General features: G+C 42.8%; 2 protein-coding genes across 3 annotated transcripts; one reads left to right on the top strand and one right to left on the bottom strand.

Annotated features, from left to right (window-relative positions):
• Positions 1-1278: 1278 nt before the first annotated feature.
• On the top strand, positions 1279-16516 carry tmc6b (transmembrane channel-like 6b). 2 transcript variants are annotated; one of them, XM_075463626.1, is made up of 22 exons: positions 1279-1348; positions 2181-2260; positions 4792-4974; positions 5423-5553; positions 5919-6086; positions 6989-7153; positions 7268-7376; positions 7457-7541; positions 9303-9560; positions 10925-11139; positions 11260-11404; positions 11557-11712; positions 12980-13155; positions 13250-13340; positions 13441-13538; positions 13836-13931; positions 14038-14113; positions 14447-14580; positions 15124-15300; positions 15462-15540; positions 15698-15784; positions 15900-16516. In XM_075463626.1, the coding sequence occupies exons 3-22, from the start codon at positions 4919-4921 to the stop codon at positions 15912-15914; spliced, it is 2517 nt and encodes an 838-aa protein (XP_075319741.1). In that variant the 5' UTR covers positions 1279-1348; positions 2181-2260; positions 4792-4918; the 3' UTR covers positions 15915-16516. The 2 variants fall into 2 exon arrangements, with proteins under 2 accessions (XP_075319741.1, XP_075319740.1); XM_075463625.1 differs by lacking the exon at positions 2181-2260.
• notum1b (notum, palmitoleoyl-protein carboxylesterase b) lies at positions 16334-23188 on the bottom strand. Its single transcript, XM_075463628.1, has 11 exons — positions 22391-23188; positions 21396-21448; positions 21211-21306; positions 20702-20762; positions 19726-19784; positions 18761-18863; positions 18492-18683; positions 18303-18400; positions 18048-18195; positions 17908-17955; positions 16334-17622 (listed from the first exon to the last, which is right to left on the bottom strand). Exons 1-11 carry the CDS (start codon positions 22759-22761, stop codon positions 17280-17282), a joined length of 1572 nt encoding a protein of 523 aa, XP_075319743.1. The 5' UTR covers positions 22762-23188; the 3' UTR covers positions 16334-17279.
• Positions 23189-23581: the final 393 nt, after the last annotated feature.

Raw genomic sequence — 23581 nt, 5'->3', positions numbered from 1 at the left:
TGTTTGGACAGTTTGGTCTTCAGGAACTTGAAACTTATGTGAGATACAGGTTATGTATGCAGTAAGTAACTGCCCCTGTGTTGATATCTGGTACCTTGTACAATGTAACTTCTCAAAAAGCCCACTATGGAGCTCCCCCTACAGGCTTGGAGGTAATGTACGGTTACACTGTCGTAAATACAACACCCTTTCACTTTCACGTTTCACGTTTGTTGACGAACTGGCGAGGAGTCAGAAGGTGCAAGCTATGTCGACCGAGAAGGTAAGAGTAATCAAATGTACCTGGGAGCGTGAGAGGGGTCTATTTGTTTTTGTGGTAGGTGTGCCAGAAAGCAAGTCGAAGTACTTCCGCCAAGCTCCCGGGCCGCTCCAGCAAAGTTACATAGCGCAGTTTTTCCAACTCAGACCCCCGAAGGGCATAGGAGACAGGCCAATCGTAATATTAAAACTCATTCTAGCCGCACAATTTTTTTCAAGCTGTTATTTTAAGGTAGAAATGTTACATAGTATTGCTTTAAATTTGAAGTTAAACGTCAATATTTGTCATGAATTCATTATAAATTACGAAGTCAGTGTATTCAGTATCTTTTTTTTTCATTTCTTGTTTCTTTTTAACGAATTTCTGGTATTTTATGTTTTGTATCAATAAGAGCTAAGAAAAAAAGGACATTTATAATGGGATTTAGTTACTGTTCATGTTGGTGTGTTTTTCTTACTGAAACATGACTAAATATCTCCTAAAATGCCTCCTATATAGTTATTGGCAGCTAAATATGACACACATAGTTATTGGCTGGTATAACACTCAGTTTGAGTTTACTGAACGTCATTTTAGTCTATCAACATTGGGGATTTGTGATATAAGGTTTGAGACTGGAACTCAAGAGAAAGAAGAACCAGCTGGGCGTTTTGCTTTGCAAAGTCACAGTGTTGTTTGTTATTTGTTTAAGTAATTTAATATTTGAATGTAGACTTACAATGTAAAGGTCATTTAAAGTGTCGTTTGTGAGTTTGCATTGTTCGAACAAACGTCAATGAGCTTCAATAGGACTGAACCAAGAGTACCAGCTGTTGGGGGTGACCTATATGTTATATCGATATCAGTATAGGTTCATGTTGAGATGTTTTAAAACCATATCTCATTGTAGAGTAAGTTTGGATTTAGCACGTGAGTTCAACTACTTTAACAAACAGTTGAACTTTTCGCTTTAATCATCTGCGTTTTAAAAGTAAATCTGGGATGGTTTGTCCCCGCTGCTTAGCTGTGCGTGCAGTTCACTATTTTGACTGACTGACAAAGTGGCGAGCAACTAGTCTGATTCAACGGGTTTGTCAAGTTACCGAGCGGGTAAGTGAACAACAGTTTAACCATTGTTTCACTTTATTTGACCTTCTACTGCTTTAGACACCCTCAAATATGTGGTAGGTAAACTTTTCTTGGTTTAATTCAACTTATTAACAAGTTTTGCTCGTAGCCAGCCGTTGGCCGTTAGTCAATGTTTAAGCTAGTCGACAACAAAAACAAGCAGCACCCCGAAATAAGTCGGCGTTTAACAGACTGTATGAGTTTGCCCCTTTTGGCTCTGAGGGTGGTCGCGTCAGGCAGAGAAGTATTCACAGATTCACAATCGGGTGAACGGGCTTTCCTGGTGTATTGTGCAACGGCAGGTTGGCTTGTTGTAGCAGCAGGAGTCCTTTTGTGTCTCCCTGAACTTTCAAGAGCGGTTGCTATTTTTTGCCACATCTTTTCTTTCCAGAGTCTGTTCAGAAGCCAGCAGTAAACCTATAATTTGGCGTCCACTGTTATGAATGTGGGTGATGAGAGGAGCTTCAGTATGAGTGCAATAACAGTGTAATTGTGTGCACATTTGCATGCCCGACCGTTTAAAGGCAGCACAACTGTGTTAACTACATGCAGAGGTTTTCTATTGTCTGCCTAGTTTCCGAACACAAAACTGCAGGTCTCCATAATCCCTCTACTCCCACAGCAAACTGTGATGCTGGACCTTAGATATCAGGGTTTTGAAGTGTCCCTCTTGCCATGCTGACCACATATTTGTGCTCCCCTGCTGCCTGTGTCGGCTTTTCTCTGCACTGTGGGAGCTGATGCCATCCAGCTGTGCTCATTACAGCTGTGCTTCACCCTCCTATCTACTGATAACCTCCTTTTGTCTCTGAAGGAAATGAACGATGCCTTTTGCAATGTTTGGAAGTCTTTGATTTGAGGGCTGCGGTGTCTTCATTGATGAATTGCTCTTCGGTATGTTTTTATTTTTACAATCGTTAATTTTTTTAACCCAATTTAAACTTATTTTGAACTGGTCTGTATTCTTTTGCCCCTGCATTGTTTCCAGTATATTTGATTTGGCAACAGAGCAGCTCAACTCTGACCCATCTCAAGTTGCTTTGGGTTTTTGTCCCACTCCCACAATATCCTTCCCTTGCTGGACAGTCTCAGAGGTCCGCTTCAGTACTAGTAATCACGTACACATTAAAAATAATGTGTAAAGAGTAACTACAGCTATGCAGTGATACAGTAAAGTTGCACAAAAGAAGATCAGTATAACATGTTATAGAAAATGAACACATCAGGAAAGTGTAACACGATCCTGGTAAACTGGGGTAATGAGAAAAATATGCTTGAGGGACTTGTGTGCTGTACATTGTTTTAGCCACGCCTGGAAAGAGAAAATAGAAAAGAATATTAAGGGTGATAGAGGGGCATTTTTGAGCCATTCGGTCATTCAGTCCATGTGTTCGCCAGTATTCAGGGCTGGGCGCTGCTTCATCTGCGCTGCATGGATCATTTTCATTCTGGACTAAAATCAGAAAGACCTCCACCCCAGACGATCTCAGTCTCCTCTTGCAGTAAGTTTTCTGCACATTCTCACATGTGAAAGGATGACGCTGTACACTTACAGCACGTAGCTGCCCAGGCAGTACACAGTCCCATTTAAAAGGCATATTATTGTATATTTGCAGCAAGCACGAGTGGATCCCATACTGTGCTTACTAGGAAAAAAAATCCTTTGTCGTGGTTGAGCAGTATTTCACTTTGTGGGGATTTTCTTTCTGACTTTGAGCACTTTGAAGGTCTTTTCGACGTTGAGCTGAACCCAGTTTAATTGCTGGGTCTCTGTGAAGCCATGTTGCACATTTCCTTGTACCAAAGAGTATTAAAACCTCAGCAGACCTTGAAGATGATCAAGCAAGTGTTTTCACGTGGAATATACAAAGTCCTTGGTGATGCCACACCTTTACTGCTGGGAGATACTACTCTAATACATGTAAACAGGAAGTGGATCTGATGTTTGTGGCTGTTCACAGAGGGAACTTCACAGAAACCAATATTTTCATCTGCTATAACTTTACACCAGTTTAGCATCTTTAACTGCTATTTGATTTTATAGAGACGGAGAATAAGACTGTTCCCTATTAGACTTTTAAAGGTATTTGGTGTGCTTTCAAGTTCTTTTAAGTAGTCTGCAACACTTATAAATAATTCCCTGGTATTGAACATCTGTCTTTAAAGTTCCTTGCAGTGCAAAAACAACAGTTTTGTTTTGTCAATTCATTACATTTTAAATTTTTGCATAATTAATTGACAAATCAAACAAGTTTAATGTCCTATTCTGCTGTTTAGATGAGCAAATTTTTTAGAAACTACACTGTATCGTATTGATCTTACCACAAAGTGACGTCTCAAACATAAAACATTCATTCTTAGTTTTATTTCTGCTGGGAAATTAAAAAAAAATAAAAAATGTACCCCCAATATTCTCATAAACGCAAAGATATTAAACAGAGAGCTTACAGAATGTAAACAAAGATTTAGTTTTGAGATCATATGTCCTCTCATACCCTCACGAGCTCTGAAAGTAAAAAAAAGTGATCAATCAGTGTACATATGTATTGTTTCCTCCCAATATAAGCAAACAATAGGCTGTATATTGCCCCATGTGTGTGACACTTCCTAACTGTAAGCTGTGTGTATATTTTCAGATCATCTTTTTTATAGTCAAATAAAATGTCCAAAGAACAGGGGTTATCGCTGTTTGTTGTGTGTCAGCCACAGGGTTTCCATTTGCCAAAGCATTGTTTAATAGATCTTGTAAAGAGATTTTATTGATCAATAAAGGTTATCTGGATTTGTGGAATTTATCTTTGGTTATTCATTGATGAAACGGGACATTTCCCCTCAGGGTCTTTGATGAAACCTCATAAGAATCTGGTTTACATTAATGTGTTTGAAAAGGCACAAAAAACATCGTCTAAATCTGGTTTGACTTACTCTGATGTCATAATATGACAATGCATCATTCAGTCTCTCACATGAATATTCATTTCAGTGGTGACTCTGGCTGCGGTTCTCATCACAATGGCGCTCTCATAAGTCTGAGCAGCGTGACATAATACCTCATGACAAGTCAGCTCCATGAGTCATTGTCACCTCATGCTTATTGTGAAGCCTATTGAAAACTGAGCATCCAGCAAGTGATGGGAGCTGATATTTAATGGTGTAAACTAACAATGAGTTCCTTGGATGTTTGCACATTTAGATATCTTGTGAAGATTTAGATTGCATAGTAATGCAAAGTGTAAATTGGACCCAAGGCTGAAAAATCGCAGTCGGTCTTGTTTGTTTCCTAGATGTGAAGTTTAAAAACCATCTAGGACAAGCAGTGACACGATAAGAGCGCTCAAATTCCAATGAAGTGTGCTGGCATTTTCCCTTCCTCCTTTAATACACTCATTCCCCCACCTCCCCTGTCTTTGGTCCACCTCCCTCAGGTACAAATTTAAACACCATGGTGGGAGTGGAGTGCAGGTCTGAGCAGGTGAGGGTGTGATCCCTCTGTGATTGGTCGACAACGAGGCTGACGGCTGCACAGATCGAGGCGGTCAGAGGAGAGGAAGAATGGCTCGAAATGTTAACTTTGACCTGAACCACCCCCTCATAGAAGCTGGATTGGAGTAAGTCTTATCACAGGCCTCTCTGTTGTTTCATCTTTTTCCTCTTGTAGTTAGTTTTGTTTATCATGTAGCTGTCAGATTAGTGCACATAACTTAACATACAGGACGTGAGAGAGAGGAGGAGGAAGGGGGAGGATTAAACGGGAAGGCGGAACATGATGTACTCTGTCCCAGAGCTTTCATGCATGCTTTTATTTTCACAGTGTAACCAGCTGCTAATCTCCAGTTCACTGTCCTCATAGAAAAGCTTCATGTTTGGGTGAGCCCATGTTTGACTGTGTGTGTTTGCTTCCTGTGTCATCTACTCAGAAGTCAAAGGGAACTGGACTCTCTCTCCTGTATTTTTACCCCACTTGCTGTAGTAAGATGGAACACTGAAACATGCCTATAGATTTAGCCTATTTCTTTCATTTTAATCAGTTCTTTTGCCTATGTGTCCCTCTGTTAGGAGCCCAGCAGATGAAGAGGGTGTTCATGACTCGTTCAACGAACTGATCGCAGAGCAGAGTCACAATGAAGACCTATCTGATGCCTTTGAGCTGCAGCAGCTGCAGAGAGCACTGGAAGAAGAGGGTCAAGGTAACTGGTCTGAGAAAACACGGTCTCTGCGTGTGATCGATTAGCATTAAAGCTCAAATGTGTCAGTGTAATATTCATTTGTGATAAAGAGCAGGATCTGAATACATTAACATCAGGTGCAATTTTGGGATTCTTGTGTTATTTCTATCTACGCTAAAAATGTGATGATATTCTCTTTAAATCTGAATGAGTTTAAATGCATAAGTTATGCTAATTACATGTCCCAGCTGAGCTAAATGCACAACAATTACACATCATTGTTATTACTGACATTTTCTGATGTTATTTTTCTACTTCACAGCACAATTGGTCATTTTTCTGATTAAAATGTTGGGTCATACAGCTAAAGAAATATTTTTCAACAGACAGTGTGGCGCATCTGTCGAGCCCTGATCGTGAGTTTGGGGGCCGGAGGAGGGGACAAAGTGACGTGGGATTGGAGAGGGACGGAAGTCAAAGTGACCCCCTCTTTGCTGAGCGCTGGTCCTCAGCTACCTTGAAGGTCCTTTCCTCCATGCCCAGTCGCACCATTGGTGAGTATAGGTGAAATAAAGCCAGAATTAACTGTAGTATATTTAAAAATTCTCTTAAGAGTATCGATGTATTCCTTGCCAAAAAAAAGAACAAACTGCTCAGACTTTGCTTGCTTCAAGTGAAAGCTGCTGATTGATAAAGATTGCATCCCTTTCCGCTGATGTGTGGACTCAGCTGCAGTGATTCAGCATAATCTTAGAGGGTAGAACAGCAAATTATTTTGTAAGACCTGGCAGTTTTTACATTGAAGATCACTTAAATATGTCACGGTCTTCATCCAGTTAAAAAAAACAACGTGATTCACATTACTGTTCCTGAGAATTGTACATGAAGTCTGAAAACAAATACGGTTTGTTCACTGATTTGTTTTGGCTGAAGGAGCTCTGTTGTACCACAAGTCAAAGGAGATGGTATATCAGCATAGGTTAGAGCTATGAAACCACTTAGCCTGGCATTGCTGGTGCTTGAGTGCACAAGTTGAGCATAAACGAAACATGTAGCAACTGAGCAACTGAGGAAACAATTAGTCAGTTTCCTGTCTGTGGCAGGTTAGGTGCCCTAGCATATTTTTTCTGATTTGCTACATGGTTTATTTGCTTTTGTTTAAGAATCTGAAACACAAATGGCAACAACAGTTTATCTTTTGGTGTTTAACTTACAAAATATCAAGGGTATCAACAAGTCACGTGTTACAATTAGCTCCCATGTAAAAATAGCTGGCTGTTTCGGGTTGTTCCCTGATTTTTCTTCTATTTAATTTGTGATTATAACTGCTTTTTCTTTCAATTTTACTTATTCAAACACTGTTCAAGAGTGTTCAGAACAAAAAGTTGGGAAGTTGTTCATTAATATTGTAATGTCTGCGAGGATGTAAATGGCGCTGATCCTTTTTCTCTGCCAGGCCGAAGCAGGGGAGCCATCATCTCTCAGTACTACAACAGGACCATGCAACTTCGGAGGCGCAGGCAGAGCAGACCGGCCATCCGAGACTTCTCTCGCTCTGCCAGACCGAGCATACGAGGCTACGGCATGGAGGCAGACACTGTAGACTCAGAGGGCACAGAGAGTGAGGCATATGTCTTAGCAGTCTAATCTCTGGTGGTGATCAAACATTCAAAATAGGAGCTCAGAGCATTCTGATAGGTTTGTTATGTAAACATTGCTGTTGCGTGTATTACAGTGAGTAAGAGGGAACGCTTGGTGAACAACCTGCAGAACCTGTCCGTGGGTGACAGAGTGAGGATGCTCCGAGAGATGCCTCTGAGTGTGGCCGAGAAGTGTGAACTCAGGTAATTACAACATCCTCCTGTTTAGATGATGTTGGTTTAATGTATCTGTCTGAATTCCCGTTCTTTGTTTCTCCACACAGGAGGTTGGCATTACAAAAGGAAAAACACACGCTTTCTGCCAGTAAGCTTCCCTGTTGGAGTCGACTCAAGTATTACATCATCATAGTAAGTTAGTTAAACTTCCAGCAACATCATTGTGTCCTTCTACTTGTTTCTTTAAGGCACTGTGTCCCCCTATTGCTGGCAAGTTATCAAGATACAGTTTCTGTTTTTACTTCCGTTAACCTCTGCACAACATCTGAAATGGACAACACGGAAACAGGAGTTGGTAAAGCACGCTCACCTCAGGAGTCTTTTGAATCTGTTCTTAATCAGCAGAATGAGTTAAAAAATAGCCCTCCGTGTTTATCGATAACTGAGATAAAAAGTTTGACTTTTTAAAGGACCATTTCGGTCGTTTACAACATCCAGCTGTATTGCCCAATCTACCCATGATTTAGCCATAGCAAAGACGCAAAAAAATGTCATCCGACCCTGACAGTACCTGCTCTCAATCAGAGCCTCTTCCGTCCACAGGAGGCTATCTCACGCGAGACATCACGTCACGTGAGTCCGTAGTTGATTGCCGAGTGTGGAGTAACTCGCTCTGGAAAGTCACAATTTCGTTGCCGTTCTTTTTACAAACATAGTCCAGTATTTCTTTCGAAAGTGAAATGAAGTTGTATGCAACAGCAAAGCCTAGCTTACTAACAGGTTGGAATTTTGAAATGTCACGTGACGTGATGTCTCGCGGGAGATAGCCTCATGTTGACGGAAGAGGCTCTGATTGAGAGCAGGTACTGGCTTGATTAAATTCATTCTGGACTCTATATCCGACCACATGAAGACCTCTGGACACTTCGGTTTGGCTTTAGGGACCCTCTACTCACTACCACGTAAGTGTTATGTTGTTTGGAGCTGTAGAAGAGGTATAAAAATAGCGTTTAAAACACAATATAAATTGATGCCCCCATGGCTATGTTGTCAGTCCGAAATCTCCATGCAAGCAACACTGTCAGGGTCGGATGACATTTTTTTGCGTCTTTGCTATGGCTAAATCATGGGTAGATTGGGCAATACAGCTGGATGTTGTAAACGACCGAAATGGTCCTTTAAGGCCACTTATTCAGCCTCTGCTGCGCAGCACATCCTTTTTAAAAGTTAGAAATACAACGTGGGATCTTACCAAATCACAGCAACTCAGAATTAAGTTTGGATCATATTGATTTGGAGAAAAAACAGTCAGTGAGCAGTGATTAGATGGTATGTTTTCAGGTCTTTTAGAGGATCGTGGGTGTTTGTGTGACGGGTTTTCTATGGTGGGGAAAAGTACTGCTGCTAATATTTTAATGATTTATTGCAAAACAAAACTTCGGGAGGTTTCAGCAGCACTCTCAGGTACTGAAATGATTCTGGCGTGAACTATTTAATCATTTAAGCAATTTGAAACAGATCCCAAGACAGCTTAAATATTCTTTGTAGTCATGGTAACATATGAATAGTGTAGTCTTTGTAACCACGCTGTCTTTTATTAGTTTTAGACTTCTTCTGGACGTTAAAGTCTCACGGCTGTCCTAGTTTTTAGACATTGTTGATGTTTACTGAATGTGTGCCGTGAATATCATGTGAATTCTGATGAAAAATGCGACGTTTGAACACACACAGACTCGTAAGACGGCACGATTCATTCTTTGCTAAAGCTGCTATGGTGTCAGCAGGGGTTTCTATTTTCCTGTGGGTGTTGCAATCAAGCCTTTTAATTGCTCTGTTGCCCAAGCATTTATGACTTTTGACTCACAAAACCACAAACGCATGTGTACTTTGCCTTGCACTGCTACAGTGATTTTAATTTTTGTTCCACCTGCTCTCCCTTGTTATCTCTCCCAGGCTGTGAGACAGAGTTGGTACAGCTGGTTGTCCTTCCTGCACTCCCTCCAGCTGTGGCAATTGGCGCTCAAGAGAGTGAGTGGACGTTTCGGCACTGGAGTCCTCTCATACTTCTTGTTCCTCAAGAAACTGCTCTTCTTCAACGTCTTTCTGTCCCTGGTCACGGGTGCCTTCTTGGTGCTGCCTCAGGCAATGCATCCTCCAGCGCAGCCTGCAGAAAGATGCTCCTTCTTGGGGTTGGAGCTCCTCACCGGTGCGGTAAGCTGTGTGCTGTGGTGGTACTCTGTTTTAACACCGCCTCAAACGCAGTGAGGCTTCAGTTTTTCACTACTCTCACTACTTCCTTGATAAGCTTGAAATCTTTAAAGTTCCAGTGTGTAGACTTGTGGGGGTCTTTTGGGGAGAAGTACGCTAACTTGTTCACATTGGTGTAGAATACTGTGAAAAGAGAAACTGTTAAAATTCAGTAACATTACACCGCCTGGCCAAAAAAAGCAGAAAGTTGTCACCTGGATTTAACTAAGCAAAAAGTTACGAGCCTTTTACTGAAATTAATGCTGCAAATGGCAAACAAAAGGCAGGTGGTGGTGATTAGCTAAATGAATCCAGATGTAAAACAAGAACAGGAAGTAAGTTTAATTAAAATATCCACTAAACCAGAACAGTGAGATACAGAAACCAAGAACACAGATGGTGACATGTAGCCTGACTACATTTTTCCACTTGTTACATGTTAATCAATTCTGAACATTTTGGTCACAGTTCAGATTTGTGGAGATTCTTAAAGGATAAGACCGGTTTTTTGACATTGGGCCCTTGATTTCACATTATAACATGATGTTCTACTCACCCCTGCTTGTTGTTGAACATTTGGAGCTGTTCCGAAGATATTCGAGAGGCGTCTGGCTGCTCTCTTGAGATATTCGGCCATGAAACGGTTTCCTATGGGCAAGCTTATACAGGCACAAACTATGCTGTTTATAATTTATTAATTACTGTACACTAGCACTGATAACGTGGAGGTGCGTCGCTTACTTAAAAAAATCCGGGTTACTGTAATTTTGATTTTTTTTGTCGTAAAGTGGGTGTTACTGACGTCATCGTCATGCTACTACCACAGACAGCCCACAGACCTGCTGCCTCTTTATTCATTCGGCTAAAATTCAAAATTAGTAACCCGGATTTTTTTAAGTAAGCGACGCACCTCCACGTTATCAGTGCTAGTGTACAGTAATTAATAAATTATAAACAGCATAGTTTGTGCCTGTATAAGCTTGCCCATAGGAAACCGTTTCATGGCCGAATATCTCAAGAGAGCAGCCAGACGCCTCGCGAATATCTTCGGAACAGCTCCAAATGACCAACAACAAGCAGGGGTGAGTAGAACATCATGTTATAATGTGAAATCAAGGGCCCAATGTCAAAAAACCGGTCTTATCCTTTAAAACCTGCCAGGAGAAAGTTTTGATGTCTTTACATTTACTCTTTCTACGTTTGGTTGTTTATTATATTTTTTTCTGCCTGTTGTAGATTTAACACAGCGTTGGCACATATTAATGCTCTTTTTAAAAAGAAGAACTGAACGTAAAACCTAACATCTGTCCCACCTCTTTCTATTTCAGGGCTATTTCGATGACACGCTGTTGTATTATGGATACTACTGTAACTACAAATTAAATAAGAGCTGCAGCGATAAAGGTGGAGGGCAGAATGTGTCCGTCACTACTTCAACCAGCCTGGACTGCACAACAAAGCACCTCTCTTACAACATGCCGCTAGCCTATTTCTTCACAATAGGAATGGCCTTCTTCATCACGTGTATCATCCTTGTGTACAGGTAGTTTTTGTTTTCCTTTGAGAGATGATTAAACTTTAAAACTGATTCAGGTAGATATATACTGTCCTTGGGTCTGTTTCATCGTACACGTGTCTCATGTTTACATCTTTAACCCAACAGCATGTCAAAGTCGTTAAGTCAGAGCTTCAGAATTGATAAGTCTCAGAATATCTTGGCAGTAAAAGCCTTCTGCTCCTGGGACTTCAAGGTTATCAAGAACAACTCGGTCAAACTCATGTCTGAAAATATCTGCACGCAGCTCAAGGTACATGTAAACACACTCATTCAGACAATTAATTGTACAAAAATACATCCTTCCATCCTCTTTGTTTTCTTTTCTATCACATAATTGGCAGGCAGGAATGTGATGATCAAACTCGTTCTTTTCCCGTTTTGAACTCTTTCCCTTTCTCTCAGGAGTTGTTGGCAGAGGTAAATCATAAAAGCGTCACAAACACAAAGTGCCAGAAGTTTTGGAGGATGATGGTTCATGGCGTGGCGTGGACAATCTGCATCGCAGGCATCACCGGCTGTGTGATTGCGATCTATTACTTCTCTGAATTTATGCACCATGTGAGGATGAGTAGCTTGTTTTCCTTTCTGTTGTAGTCATTAGTCTGTATGTTTCACATGAACATCAGCATAATTCCTACTGCTATATTTAAGCAAATCAGTAGCCCCTTTCACACTGCCGAATAACCCGCGCTTAAGTCGCGAATTTAGCGTGTCCGCTGTTGCGTTCACACTGCCGACCCGGGCTGCCGCGTCAACTCGACTCGCCTTTCGACCCGCGCCGGACCCTAGTCTTTTTGCCGAGCCGAGTTTGATGTGAACGCAATCGACGCGGGTCGGACGTGGGCGTGACGTGAGGAGTTTAAAAGACAGAATGGACAGCTGATTCAGAACAACAGCGACAGGTGAGGACAAGTTTTACTCTGTTTTAGTCTACATCAAGTTGGAGACATTTTTTAATATGGCCAACTGGGGAGACAAGGAGGTCCGCGAGCTCCTCAGCCCCCGAACACAGGACGTTATTTACCGCCACATGTCGGGGACGGTGAAAGATGGACCTCTGCTGGAAGGGCTGGCGAGAAAGATGGGAGAGCGCGGTTTCCCACGCACCGTAAAGTAACATCTCCATGAACTGCATTGCAAAAACGAGTTTTCAAGGTGTCCCGCCATCGTTTGTTTGAAAAATTTGATGCAGACAGGTGTATTTAACCCTACCTCCGGCGCATGGCTTGTGCCTACGTCAGTACACGCCCAGCATTTTATGTGTTTCGTGTGACGCTCTGCCACTAGGCAACGCCCCCTGAACTCGGCTTCAGGCGACACGGGTCACCAACACGCCAAGCGTTCACATTGCTCGACGCGGGTCGAAGGTGCAATTTGGACCCGCTAAGGTAGCGGGTCGCAGTGTGAAAGGGGCTAAAGATTACTTATCTCACAAACTGCTGATTAATGAGTTTCCACCATTTAATGGGAAAATTCCCTCTTCACTGGTGACCTCTAGTGGTAGTTTCAGATAAGAAGTCTTGGTGGCAAGGCAGTCGAATTAATTTCTGCCTATTTGTCAGCACCAAATGTTGACATACGTCTTCTCAACTTTACTTTTTATTAACGGTGTCACAGAGAGAAATGTAACAGTTCCCATCAGCAAGCTTTTATTGACAGTGGGGAGAAAAAACTCGGAGTAAGCGTTCAATGCAAATCTGGGAAATATGTTTTAATATTGTAAGCAGTCATTTTGTGACAGTGTGAAGACAGAAGGACAGACAACCAGCAGTTACATTCAGAGGAGGAACTTATCTGTCTTTGGGTCGCACTCTTTCCTCAACAGGACTTGAAGCAAAATGTTAATATTACCAAGTGCTCCGCAGTGAGGGAGGCCAGGCTTTTGGCCCTGCCTGTTCTGGTGTCCCTCATCAACCAGCTGTTGCCCGGCCTGTTCAACCTTGTGGCTTGGATGGAGGCCTACGACTCTCCCTCTGTGCGCACATACGTCGCTCTTGGCCGGTACGAGCATGGCAGTTGATGTTTGTCGAACAGGGCTGATGCAGGATGGATGGGTTGGGTTCTCAACATATTTGTTGCTGCCCGTGTTTTGCAGGAACTTGTTGCTGAAAGTGAGTGTGCTTGCAGTTCTCTGCTACCACTGGCTGGGTCGGGTGGCCGCTGACCCCAACAGCATTGGACTTAAGGTAACTCCAGTGATGAGGCAAACCTGTGTGTTGCGGCCGGGAAGAATACGAGCTGTCGCTTGTTTAAACGCTGACTTTGTTCTGTCTGATTCGAACTCAGTGCTGGGAGAGTTTTGTTGGTCAGGAGCTTTATCGCTTCCTTCTCATGGACTTCATCTTCACTCTGTTAGATGCCTTGTTTGGGGAGTTCCTTTGGAGGTGGGTCATCTATTGATAGCTGCGTTTCCATCAAGCAGTTTTTATGCACATTTGACTTATTGTTTCCAAATATGAACTGCTGGTTGGAATATTTGAGCCTGCGGTGTTCAAATGAAGGTTAATGGAAAAGGACAAAATCTGATTAAAAATAAACATTTATTTGCTTTTGTTGATAGTTATTTTTTTCTTGAAATTTGTGATACATTTGGATAAAAACCCAACTAGAAGGTCCTGTATAGTTGTGATCTTTGGTGACTTTGAAACTAATTCTCCTTTTAATTCTCTTGCTGTTTGCAGATTGTTCTCAGAGAAAGTCCTGAAGAGAAGAAGGAAACCAGTGTTTGATATTCCCAGGAACGTTCTGGACCTCATCTATGGACAGACATTAGCCTGGTACACACCATGCTGTTAACATATACACACAATCACGCTAAGTGAAGTCAAATCATTGTGACTGTTTTCTGGTGATGAGAATGCCTTTGTTGTTGTTTTTTTCCAGGCTAGGTGTTCTCTTCACTCCCCTCCTACCTGCCATGCAAATACTAAAACTATTGCTGCTCTTCTACATCAAGATGGTAGTTAAATTTAAACTTAAATGTACTTTTTAGTTCATGTTTAATCAAATGAAACATCCAGGCTGTTGGACTGCTTAAGAAACTTATCTCTTTTGACCCTGGATTTGTTTTCATTGCTGTCAGTGCTGTAGTAATACTGTAGCATGTGTTGTATAAACTGTTCAGCATGTGTTCTTATCTCCAAAATGCAATCTTGTTTTGGTTATCTTGAGCTAAAAGTTAATTCTTGACTTAAGTTTTAACACGCAGTGGTTTCAAACCTCCTCTCACGTTGGAGTTCTCGTAGCTGGCCTCGATGCGACTGACACCAGCCTGTGTTTATTCTCCCCGCAGAGCAGTGTGATGATGAACTGTCAGTCTCCCAGGAGACCATACAGAGTCAGCCAGATGACCACCATCTTCATCACTCTCCTCTGCTTCCCCTCATTCCTCGGCGCCTCTGTGTGTGTCACGTACACCATGTGGAGGTACTCGCACTCATGCAGGTTGCAGATTTTGCTGTGCAACATAGTCTCACAACAGACCAATAAGACTGTAATGTGGTAGAGAACCGTCTGTAGTCCTGCTGATTATCGCATATTGGCATGAGGGTTGTCACTACTCAAACTCTTGTTCCTCGACTGTAGCAAGTAGTCTATACTTAACTAAAAATCCTGCAACATAAGCGATCGTGGGGAACACCTTTTTCTCCTCAAATGGAGGGAAAGTCTTCATAATCTGACTTTACGCCTGGATTTATATAGTGTTTTTGGGTGTTATTGACATGTGAAAAGAATACAAAAAACACAACTGAAGACGCTTAAAAAGTGAAGAAATGTTAACGTTTCTTCTCATGTGGCTCCTTTCCAAATTGAGGTTTATCACTTACCAGAAATAAGGTCCAGGTTTAAAAAAAAAACGAACCTCCCCTTCAAGTAAACACCCAGAATAAGAAATAGGTTTATTAACTGTGACGTCATTCAGCTGTTTTGTTTTCTTTTACATAGTTTTAACGCGTCTCTCGTTCTCAGCATCACTCCATCAACTTCGTGCGGCCCGTTCCGCAACCTCAAAACGATGTTCCAGGCGGGAAAACACTGGGTGGCAGAACTGGAAAAAGATAACCCGAACCTGTCCCTGCTGGCCAGGGCTCACACCTACCTGGTGGAACATCCTTTTTTCCTGTTTGTGGGAGCCGGCATTTTTCTGTGAGCACACACACACATCGCTGCTAAGGGTGGTCCAGGGTTAGAGCAGATCATTAACTGTTTCGTGAAACAGTTCATTACTATAACGCTGTGGTATTATTGTGGACAGCGTTGTCATGTCAGGCTTTGGATGTAATGGTCTCTCTGTGTTTTCTTTCCAGGATCGTCATCTACTTCCACAGTCAGGTGGTCGACGGTCAAAGAAAGATCATCAGTTTATTGCAGGAGCAGATAGAAAACGTAAGACATGGCACAACTCTGTTTTCAGTCGCGCTGTTTCTAAAGACCGCAAACTGTAAAGCAGATCCAGATGTTCTTAAGTGAAAAGAAATGCTTTCCAAACTCTCTGCTTTTTGATGAACCCTGTTCGCCTCCTCCTTGTCATGTCTCTGCTCAGGAAGGTGAAGATAAAAAGTTCCTGATCACTCGGCTTCAGTCCATCCACGAGCAGAAACGAACCCCCGCAAGAAGACTCGCCAGTCAGGTCGGTCTTTGAACCTGTGAGGGGTTGTGAAGATGAGCAAAAAGAGCATCAAAGTCACTATTTCCCGTAATACACATCATGGCTGCTGCTTACTTCCTCTGTTCTCATTCTCCAGGATTCTGCGTATTAAGGCAGTTCAACTTCCACAAGACATATTTCCTCAATTCTCTGAGCTTCTGAGGATTCTTCAACCTTAATAACTGGAATAATAACAGGAAAAGACAAGAAATCAAGAGCATCGTGCAGTGGTGGAAGCAGAATTTTGCTCAATGTTAGGAACAGGAGTATTAAAAGAGCAAAGGAACGAAGCTGTCACGAACACTTTTTATAGATGAGCTGTCTGAACAAAGCAACGTGAAGTCAGACAGTGATCTTTGTGAGGCCGTTAGAAACTCCAGAAAAGTTCATGTGGCACAAGATAGGAAGAGAAATGAAAACCTGTGAGTTTTAGAAAGCTAACCGAGCAGCATCCACCTGATTCTGAACATAACAAAACGGGCAGAGTAGCAGATTTCAGCCTTTATCCTGAAAAAGCACTTTCATACAAACTGTGAACAAACAGTTTTTATTACTTTTTATTAGTTTTAATACAATTATTTTATTAGTATGTATGTCATAGGTGAACTTTGGATCATGTGGGTGTGTTTTATTACTGTAAATGTACTTTTTTTTTCTCAATTATTTTAGGGTGATAACTATCACTGTTTTTTAAGTAAATTATGTTTTATCATACCAGTGTGTATTTGTATTCATTATTACATGAATAAGGGGGGGGGGGGGGTATTTTACAACTTAAAACAACATGGACACAATACTGTAAACAAATAGGAAGCGTTTCTTTTTTTGTATGCAAGTAAAAAAGTATAGTTTAAAAGTAAAATGGATGGTTGTCATGGTGATTAACTGTTAGATGATAACTAAATATATAAAGTGTTTTCAGTAGAAAAATAAATAAAGCACTTAACTGTGGCCTGAAGAACGTAGAAATAACCCTTTTTATTAGTAAATATTACCCATTAAATTATTATCACTTCCAAAAAGAGAGAAAGCAGCGTGTTGGGTGGAGGCGGCAGCACCATGGATGGACCTCTAAATGGGATTTTTGGAGTTTCCTGCAGAACTACAGTCCTCCTATTCACCTCAAACTGGAAGGTCTTTTCACTCCGGTGCTTCCCCATCAAAACCCTAAATACTACTGTGGAAAACCATCATACAGTACGTATTACTGTGAATATATAAACAGGAACTCACAGTTCTCAGAGTAATAGATGTCTGTGTATCTTATTTTGATCCCATATATTGTATTTAAACAGCTCAAAAGCTCTGGTTTGATCGTATTTGACTCAACGGAGTCAACAAGTTACTCAGTTTCTGTCTCTGAGCGCGTTTAATGTCGATGGAAGAAGAAGCGTCTGATGTTTCTTCCTCTGAAATCCAGATTCTCATCCAGACTGCCCTCCAGCAAATATGACAGCAGTTCTTTAAAAAATTCAGCTCAGCTCCCGTTATTGAGCATGCCCAGCAGCTTCCTGGGGTCCATCCCCTGCTGCTGAGCAATCTTCTGCACGTCAAAGCCCATGTGCTTCAGGAACTGGATCACGCTCATTTCTTGTCCCGTCAGCTGGTCTCTGATGGTCGGGCAGGAGGGGTTGCAGTGCGGCCACGGGCAGCTGTCGATCAGATGCGTGGGACATCCTCTCACAGGAGCCGCCTTGTGCTTTTGGTGGCTGTGGTTGCCGTGGCTGCTGTTGATGTGGATGTTGCCTTGGAGGCTGCGGTCCCAGCAGTGGAGGGCTCGGGGCAGAGAGGTGCCTTTCACCTGGATATCCATCCAGTATCTGCAGCGTGATGAAAGGTGCAGATGAAAAAGAGCAAAGGAAACTTAGACACTCAGCCGCTGTTATAGCATGAATTACGGAGTACAGAACACCACAACCACAGGAAATTAATGTGCAGAATATTTATTAAAAGAAACTGGAAAGGAGACTGCATGGAGAAATGATCAAATTAGTTATTTTATAGATGGTATGTACAGGTTCATTTGCGTGGTTTAATTTCAAACTTCTTTAAATATCCAAGATATTGGCACAAGATATGTCTTGAAGAATATTTCATTTACTTACGTGCGAGTAATGAGCTCATGGGAGAGACATGCAGGAGCAAACATGGCCCTGTCAGTGGAAACACAGCAGCACGTGGTCAGTTGTGAAACATTTAGAATGATTTTATTTGGGATGTGGGCATGAGCGTGTTTCAGTCTTACGGTACGTCACGGAGCGTGCTCCTCAGCTCCTGTCCCAGGTTCTTGATGTACCTCCACTGGCCCTCGTGGACGGGCTGTCCGGTCAGGTGGATGTTGTCGACCGTCAGCTGAGCTTCGTCAAACAGCCACTGCACCACGAACACTGGGCCTATGGGGGGGGGTGGGGGGGTGGACACGACCCACAGATCAGACTTCAAACAACCCAGCAGCCTCTGTGGCTGCTGCTCATTACGTTGGTATTTTGGGGAAGCTCACTTTTTAACGTTGCGTAGACTTTATATCCAAAGAAACAGTTCCACTCCTCTCCCACGTGAGCCTGTCTGCAGCTTTCTGGCACCAGTCCTCCCCAGTACCTGCACAAACACAAAGAAAAACCACTTCCCAAAATCTCTCCTGCATCCTTCTTACTGTCTCTCTCTTACTTGACGCCAACCTTTGTCCTACCTGATGCCTCTCTTTATGGCCTCAGTGGGGGCACAGCTGATGGTATCCAGGCAGTCGGTGAATTTGTACTGTTTGTTGTCCAGGAACCACCCGGAGTCAGCCAGGCCCCTGACCTGCACCCCCCTGTAGCCCTGTGACTCCAGCTGCTCTGCGACGTGGTCCACGTTCAGCAGGACGCCAGTACCGCCCGCACTGGTGACAGGAAGAGGGCGATCAGAGGGAGCAACTGGACCACTGAGATGGGTAAAACACACTCTCGCTAAACTGACCTGCTGCCGGCCAGAAGCAGAACCTTGGCGTTCTGCAAACCTTTTGTCAGGAGCTCATTCACCACCTCTTTAATGATCAGGGAGCCCATGAATGCATAATCACCTGAGAACATAAATATCATAATTATAAGCTTAAAAGCTTGTTAAAAAGTTAGTGATGATTTCACTTCTTTTTTTTTTCCTAAAAGGAGCCAAATACACAACACAGATTAAATGTTTTAAGACCTTTTCCATGTTTGTTATGCTCTACTCCCTCACAGTTCATCACAATAATTTAGAGGGAGAAATATCTAATTCATCCAAGTATCTGTTCATTTTTTTATTGATTAAATGGTAAATGTTCACTGTACACATTCACTCACGCAGCATGTCTTAGTCTGGTTCAGGTTGAACGGTGACACACCTGAACTGAGTGTAAGCTTTCACCAGTACCTGAGATCCTAACCACTCCAGGAGAGGTTTTCTGGACTGCTCTTTATTTTTCTACATCCAAAGCTCCTTTTATTCTTAAATCAACCTGGTTTCTGTCACAGAAAAACATCCCCACAGGATGATGCTGCTGTCACCATGTTTGACTGTAAGGTTGGTATAAATGACTGGATGCTCAGCTCATTTTCTACATTCACACTTGTTGGAAATCGTGGACAATTATTCAGACTTCTTTTATCATATAAAACCATCTCGTCTCTTATGCTCTGAAAGAAAAGGGACCTTTAAGCCAGTGGTTGTCTTTCTGTAATGTTTTATCACGACAAAGAAACTGAGGTGTCCTTCCCCAAATCTGTGTATCGGGACAATCCTGTCTCACAGGTATACAAATGATTCTCCTCAAGTTCTCTCAACCTTCACTCTGAAATGATCAGAAATATAATGTTGCCCTTCAGACAGCCGCATGTGGACAAAGTCACGACCAAAGTCAGGTCCACAAGCTCACACAGCGATTAATCTGATCCAATGTATCTTACTGTGATCCGTCTTTGGGGTGGCTCCACTCCACACATCGCTGGAGCAGTAAGGGACGAACCTGCAGGAGACAGAGACCACAACACTGTGAGCAGCAAAAGAAAATGCACACAAACCACCTGGAATCAAAATGTTATTTGTGTAGGTTTGCTGATGCCAACAGATTTAAAAGGCAGGCTGCCTGTTTGACTGTAGACTGAACACAAGCAAAGAAAAGTGCTTTCAAAGTCCGAGCCACAGCGTCTCAATGTTTATTGTTCAGTTCCTCAGAAGCCAGAATCAATCAATAAGTCATGTCTTACAAACTGTAGAGTGAGACCGAGAAGCAGCTCTAACAAGGTACTAATGATTGGGGTCCAGCTTCTCATTTTTTTAGAGGGCAGATATATGTTCGCCAAAATGAACCAGTTCTTATCCCCATTTGACGTCAAAGGGCTTCAAGCCTGAATAGCACACTCAGAGACACATTTTTACGCATTGAAAATGGAAAAAAAACAAGGAGAAGATAGTCCTTATTTATGTTTATAGGTCTCTAGACTCACTGGAGGGGACATAATTGTATGTTGAATGATGAAAAGCAGATATTACACTACAAATCCCCCTTTAAATAGAAAAATATTCAAATTTAAGGTCAGTATGATGTAACTACTTAATAGATAAATGAATGGAAAGTGTACCTGAGTGTCAAAAGTAAAACACTTGCACAAGTCGAGGTAGTTTTAACACTACTACAGTTTTATCACTGGTAAATGCATCACATAGGGAAAATCAAGAAATGGAATGTACTCTACTTTGGATTATCACCTTTTTTTTCTTTTAACTCAAATAGTCTGATTTCCATGAGTTGTTTGCTAAGAGATGTTAGATTTGTGCAGCCATACACAACACACAGTCATTAGGAAAATGATGGTGAAAAAGGGAAAAGAAGGACTCCTGAATGGATTAACTATGATGAGAAGAGTCGGCACAAGTTCTTACACCATGTTGGCGTTCCACCAGTGAGGGTTTTCCTCTGGCTGTGGAGACAAAATTCCAGTTCCTGTGAAAACAGAGAAGATGGATGAAGCAAACGAGGCGTTGGACAAGTTCTGACCCAAAAATCTGATGACCATTACAGGGCTTTAGGCTATGTGTTAGGATTCATAATGTTTTCATGTGTGGTCATGAATCTGTTTCCCCTCGGGCAAAGAAGTCATTTACCCTCCCTGCTGGAGTTGGCAAATATATGCTGAAGGTGCTGAAGAGCTCTGCGGCTGCTGCTCTGGCCACCAGCATAAATTATACACAGGAAAAGTGGTGGAGGGAGGGTCGTAAACAAGTTTGACTTTTAAAGATTAATGCAAACTCAGCTAAAGAGGAAACTCAAACACGCCGATGAATCTCATCATTCAGAGGATTTTTTTTTCTCTGCCCGACTGAGGATAGCAAAAGCTCTGTGGGTGCGTGCACAGTCCCTTCATGTAGAGGACACGGTGTAGAAGCCGCACCTTTTCTGGTTTGTGGCCACTTGGTGGAGCTCATCAGTCTCCTCATCGTCTCATATCTGCTGTCACAGGTCTGTCTGTTGAAGCAGTACCATCCACCTGCAGGAAAAAACATGCACACACTTGTTAATAGCTTCCCCTGAACTGCAGTTTGATTTCTGCTGTTTCATTCTCACGTTCATCCTCACCTTCCAAGAACAGCAGCCACCTCCTGCTGCCTTTAGACTCCTTGATGTAGTACCTGCAGGGGAACGCCAGCAGAAAATCACAGTGAAAGTGTTTGTGCATACTCTTGCTTAGAAATGCAAGCGCCGCACTGGGGATGCAACCTTTGATCCTGACTTGAAAGATTTGGCTCTGATGCTCGACTAAACCTCTCTGCAGGAGCTTGTAAAGGCTTTTAAAGCTCTAATATGTTTTTGTTTTCCCCCACAAATGAAGAGGCAACACTCACACTCTAAGGTTTGACAGCTTGGGTGGCGTATGGAAATTACCCCCCATTTACAGGCACAGCATTCAACTTATGATCAGGCCAAATTTCTTTTTTTGGGGGGTATGCTGTAACATAAATAAACTCAAAATGGAACTGAAAGACTTTGTTGGCATCTCTGTTAACTTGGTCCAACACGAAGCTTCTTAATTCACCTTGAAAATGCTGATGAAAACAACCTCACTGATGTCATGATATTCAATATGACCAAAACACTGGGATTTACTCTATAGGTGCACTAAATCTTTTTTTTTTTTTTGCAAATGGAAAAACTGAACAAACTGATCCAAAAGTGAGAAATGTGATTATTTTTCATTTAGTCCAGAATGGAAAGGGACTTGTAGGCTAGTTCTCTAAAACTGTAATTGCCTGTCTTGTTATTCTAGTTTTGTGCCCTGGGGAGGATTTAAAACTTCATCAGTTCGGACATGTATGTCTCGATAACGGGAGCGCGCATGGTCTCTGTTCTGCGTTTCCTCTGATGTGGTCCTTTGATCCATTTTGGTCACATCCGGAGTGACAGGGGAATGAGGGGCAGGGAACGAAACCACCACAGATTGAATGTTTGGTGCAACAGAGCGCAGCCCGCGCGGTGTAGCTCTGATTCCCTGCATTCGCGTTAATAACGTGATTTTTAATATGCCTCTTCGAGCTCATTGAAAAGCTGTTAAGAAGTTTCAGGTGCGCACTTACCCTGCAGGTGATCCGTCATTGCAAGTCACAGAAACATTCTTCAAGAAGTGCAGCTTCATGTCTTGGTCCAGCTTTTGCGCAGAGCACGGATACAGTGACTGCGCTAAATTCTTAATCTGCACCATGAAACTGTCCATGTTGCTCTCCACGGCTGTGAAGTCTAACGGGAAGCTCTCTGGTCCATCCACCCGCTCCCTGTACACCGGAGCCTGCTGCTGCTGCTGCTGCTGCTGCGCCCGCCGAGTTTGCGCCCGACCGCCGCGCACTCTCCTCGCTTCGACCGGTGTACTCAAGTGGATGAAGAGCAGCAGCACGCAGGAGCGCACCACGGACAGTCCGGCCGAGCTTCTCTCCACACAACGGCTCTGCATTTCTACTAGTTACTGGAAAACGTGCGTGGGAAGGGTGTGGATATAACACAGCATGTCTTAAGAGCAGATGGAGAGATGGAAAGTCCTTTGAAAGCGCACGGAGACTCCCTGGAAGCGATCACTTGAGCACGATGGGCCGAATAACCGCAGGTAATGGATCCCCATGGTGCATTGAGAGATTGGCAGCTGGTTTCAAATTCCTCCCGATTGCACGCGCAGTTCCAATTCATATGATGAACTCATGCGCAGCTCGTCCGGCACACGCGCCCTTGTACCTGAAAAAGCAGTTAAATCTCGTTCTGCTTGGCGTCCACAGCTTGTTGTCTCCTGGTTCAGCTTCTGATGAGCTTCGGTGAAGAGGGGTTTTTATTTAAAGTAATCCCCTCCTCCCCCTGAATGCCCACCCGTGCCTCTCACTCCCGCGGGCCAATCGTTGTTATCCTTGGATGGTGCTCCTCTCGGGGCGTCGGTCTCACACCCTGAGAGCGCTTATGCCTGGCACGCCCACTCAGTTGGTTCTGTCTTACACACGGTCCCTTTGATGTTGTGGTCATCATATGACCGCCTTTGAAGTGTTGTTTGACCACGGTGTGTGAGGGGCGGACAGGCCGCACTGCTGCGGAGGGCCACACCACGCTGCAAGCACATGCACATGTTTTAAAGCTTTTTCTTGTTGTGGTGAAAAAGTAACCTGCATTTCCTCTCGTTATTGTGGATAATCGTATCTCACTTGGGATGCTAGGGTCACTGGAAGACTTGAATGTGGTATGTGTGGACAGCAGAATGAGCGCTCTGTGTCCATAGATTTCTGGGCCACTCA

The sequence above is a fragment of the Odontesthes bonariensis genome, chromosome 4 (genome assembly GCF_027942865.1).
Source record: "Odontesthes bonariensis isolate fOdoBon6 chromosome 4, fOdoBon6.hap1, whole genome shotgun sequence".
In the NCBI taxonomy this organism is placed as follows: Eukaryota; Metazoa; Chordata; class Actinopteri; order Atheriniformes; family Atherinopsidae; genus Odontesthes; species Odontesthes bonariensis.
Note: the sequence above shows the minus strand (reverse complement) of the source record. Positions and strands in the feature narration are given on the sequence as shown.

Coding starts and splice junctions, on each gene's coding strand:
- notum1b (XM_075463628.1), bottom strand. CDS start 22,761: ATGCAGAGCCGTTGTGTGGAGAGAAGCTCGGCCGGACTGTCCGTGGTG. Junction 21,307..21,395: donor GTGGCTGCTGTTCTTGGAAG/GTGAGGATGAAC, acceptor TTTTTCCTGCAG/GTGGATGGTACTGCTTCAAC. Junction 18,684..18,760: donor CTGCTTCTGGCCGGCAGCAG/GTCAGTTTAGCG, acceptor TCCTGTCACCAG/TGCGGGCGGTACTGGCGTCC.
- tmc6b (XM_075463625.1), top strand. CDS start 4,919: ATGGCTCGAAATGTTAACTTTGACCTGAACCACCCCCTCATAGAAGCT. Junction 7,377..7,456: donor GCCGAGAAGTGTGAACTCAG/GTAATTACAACA, acceptor TTCTCCACACAG/GAGGTTGGCATTACAAAAGG. Junction 13,539..13,835: donor TTTGGGGAGTTCCTTTGGAG/GTGGGTCATCTA, acceptor TGCTGTTTGCAG/ATTGTTCTCAGAGAAAGTCC.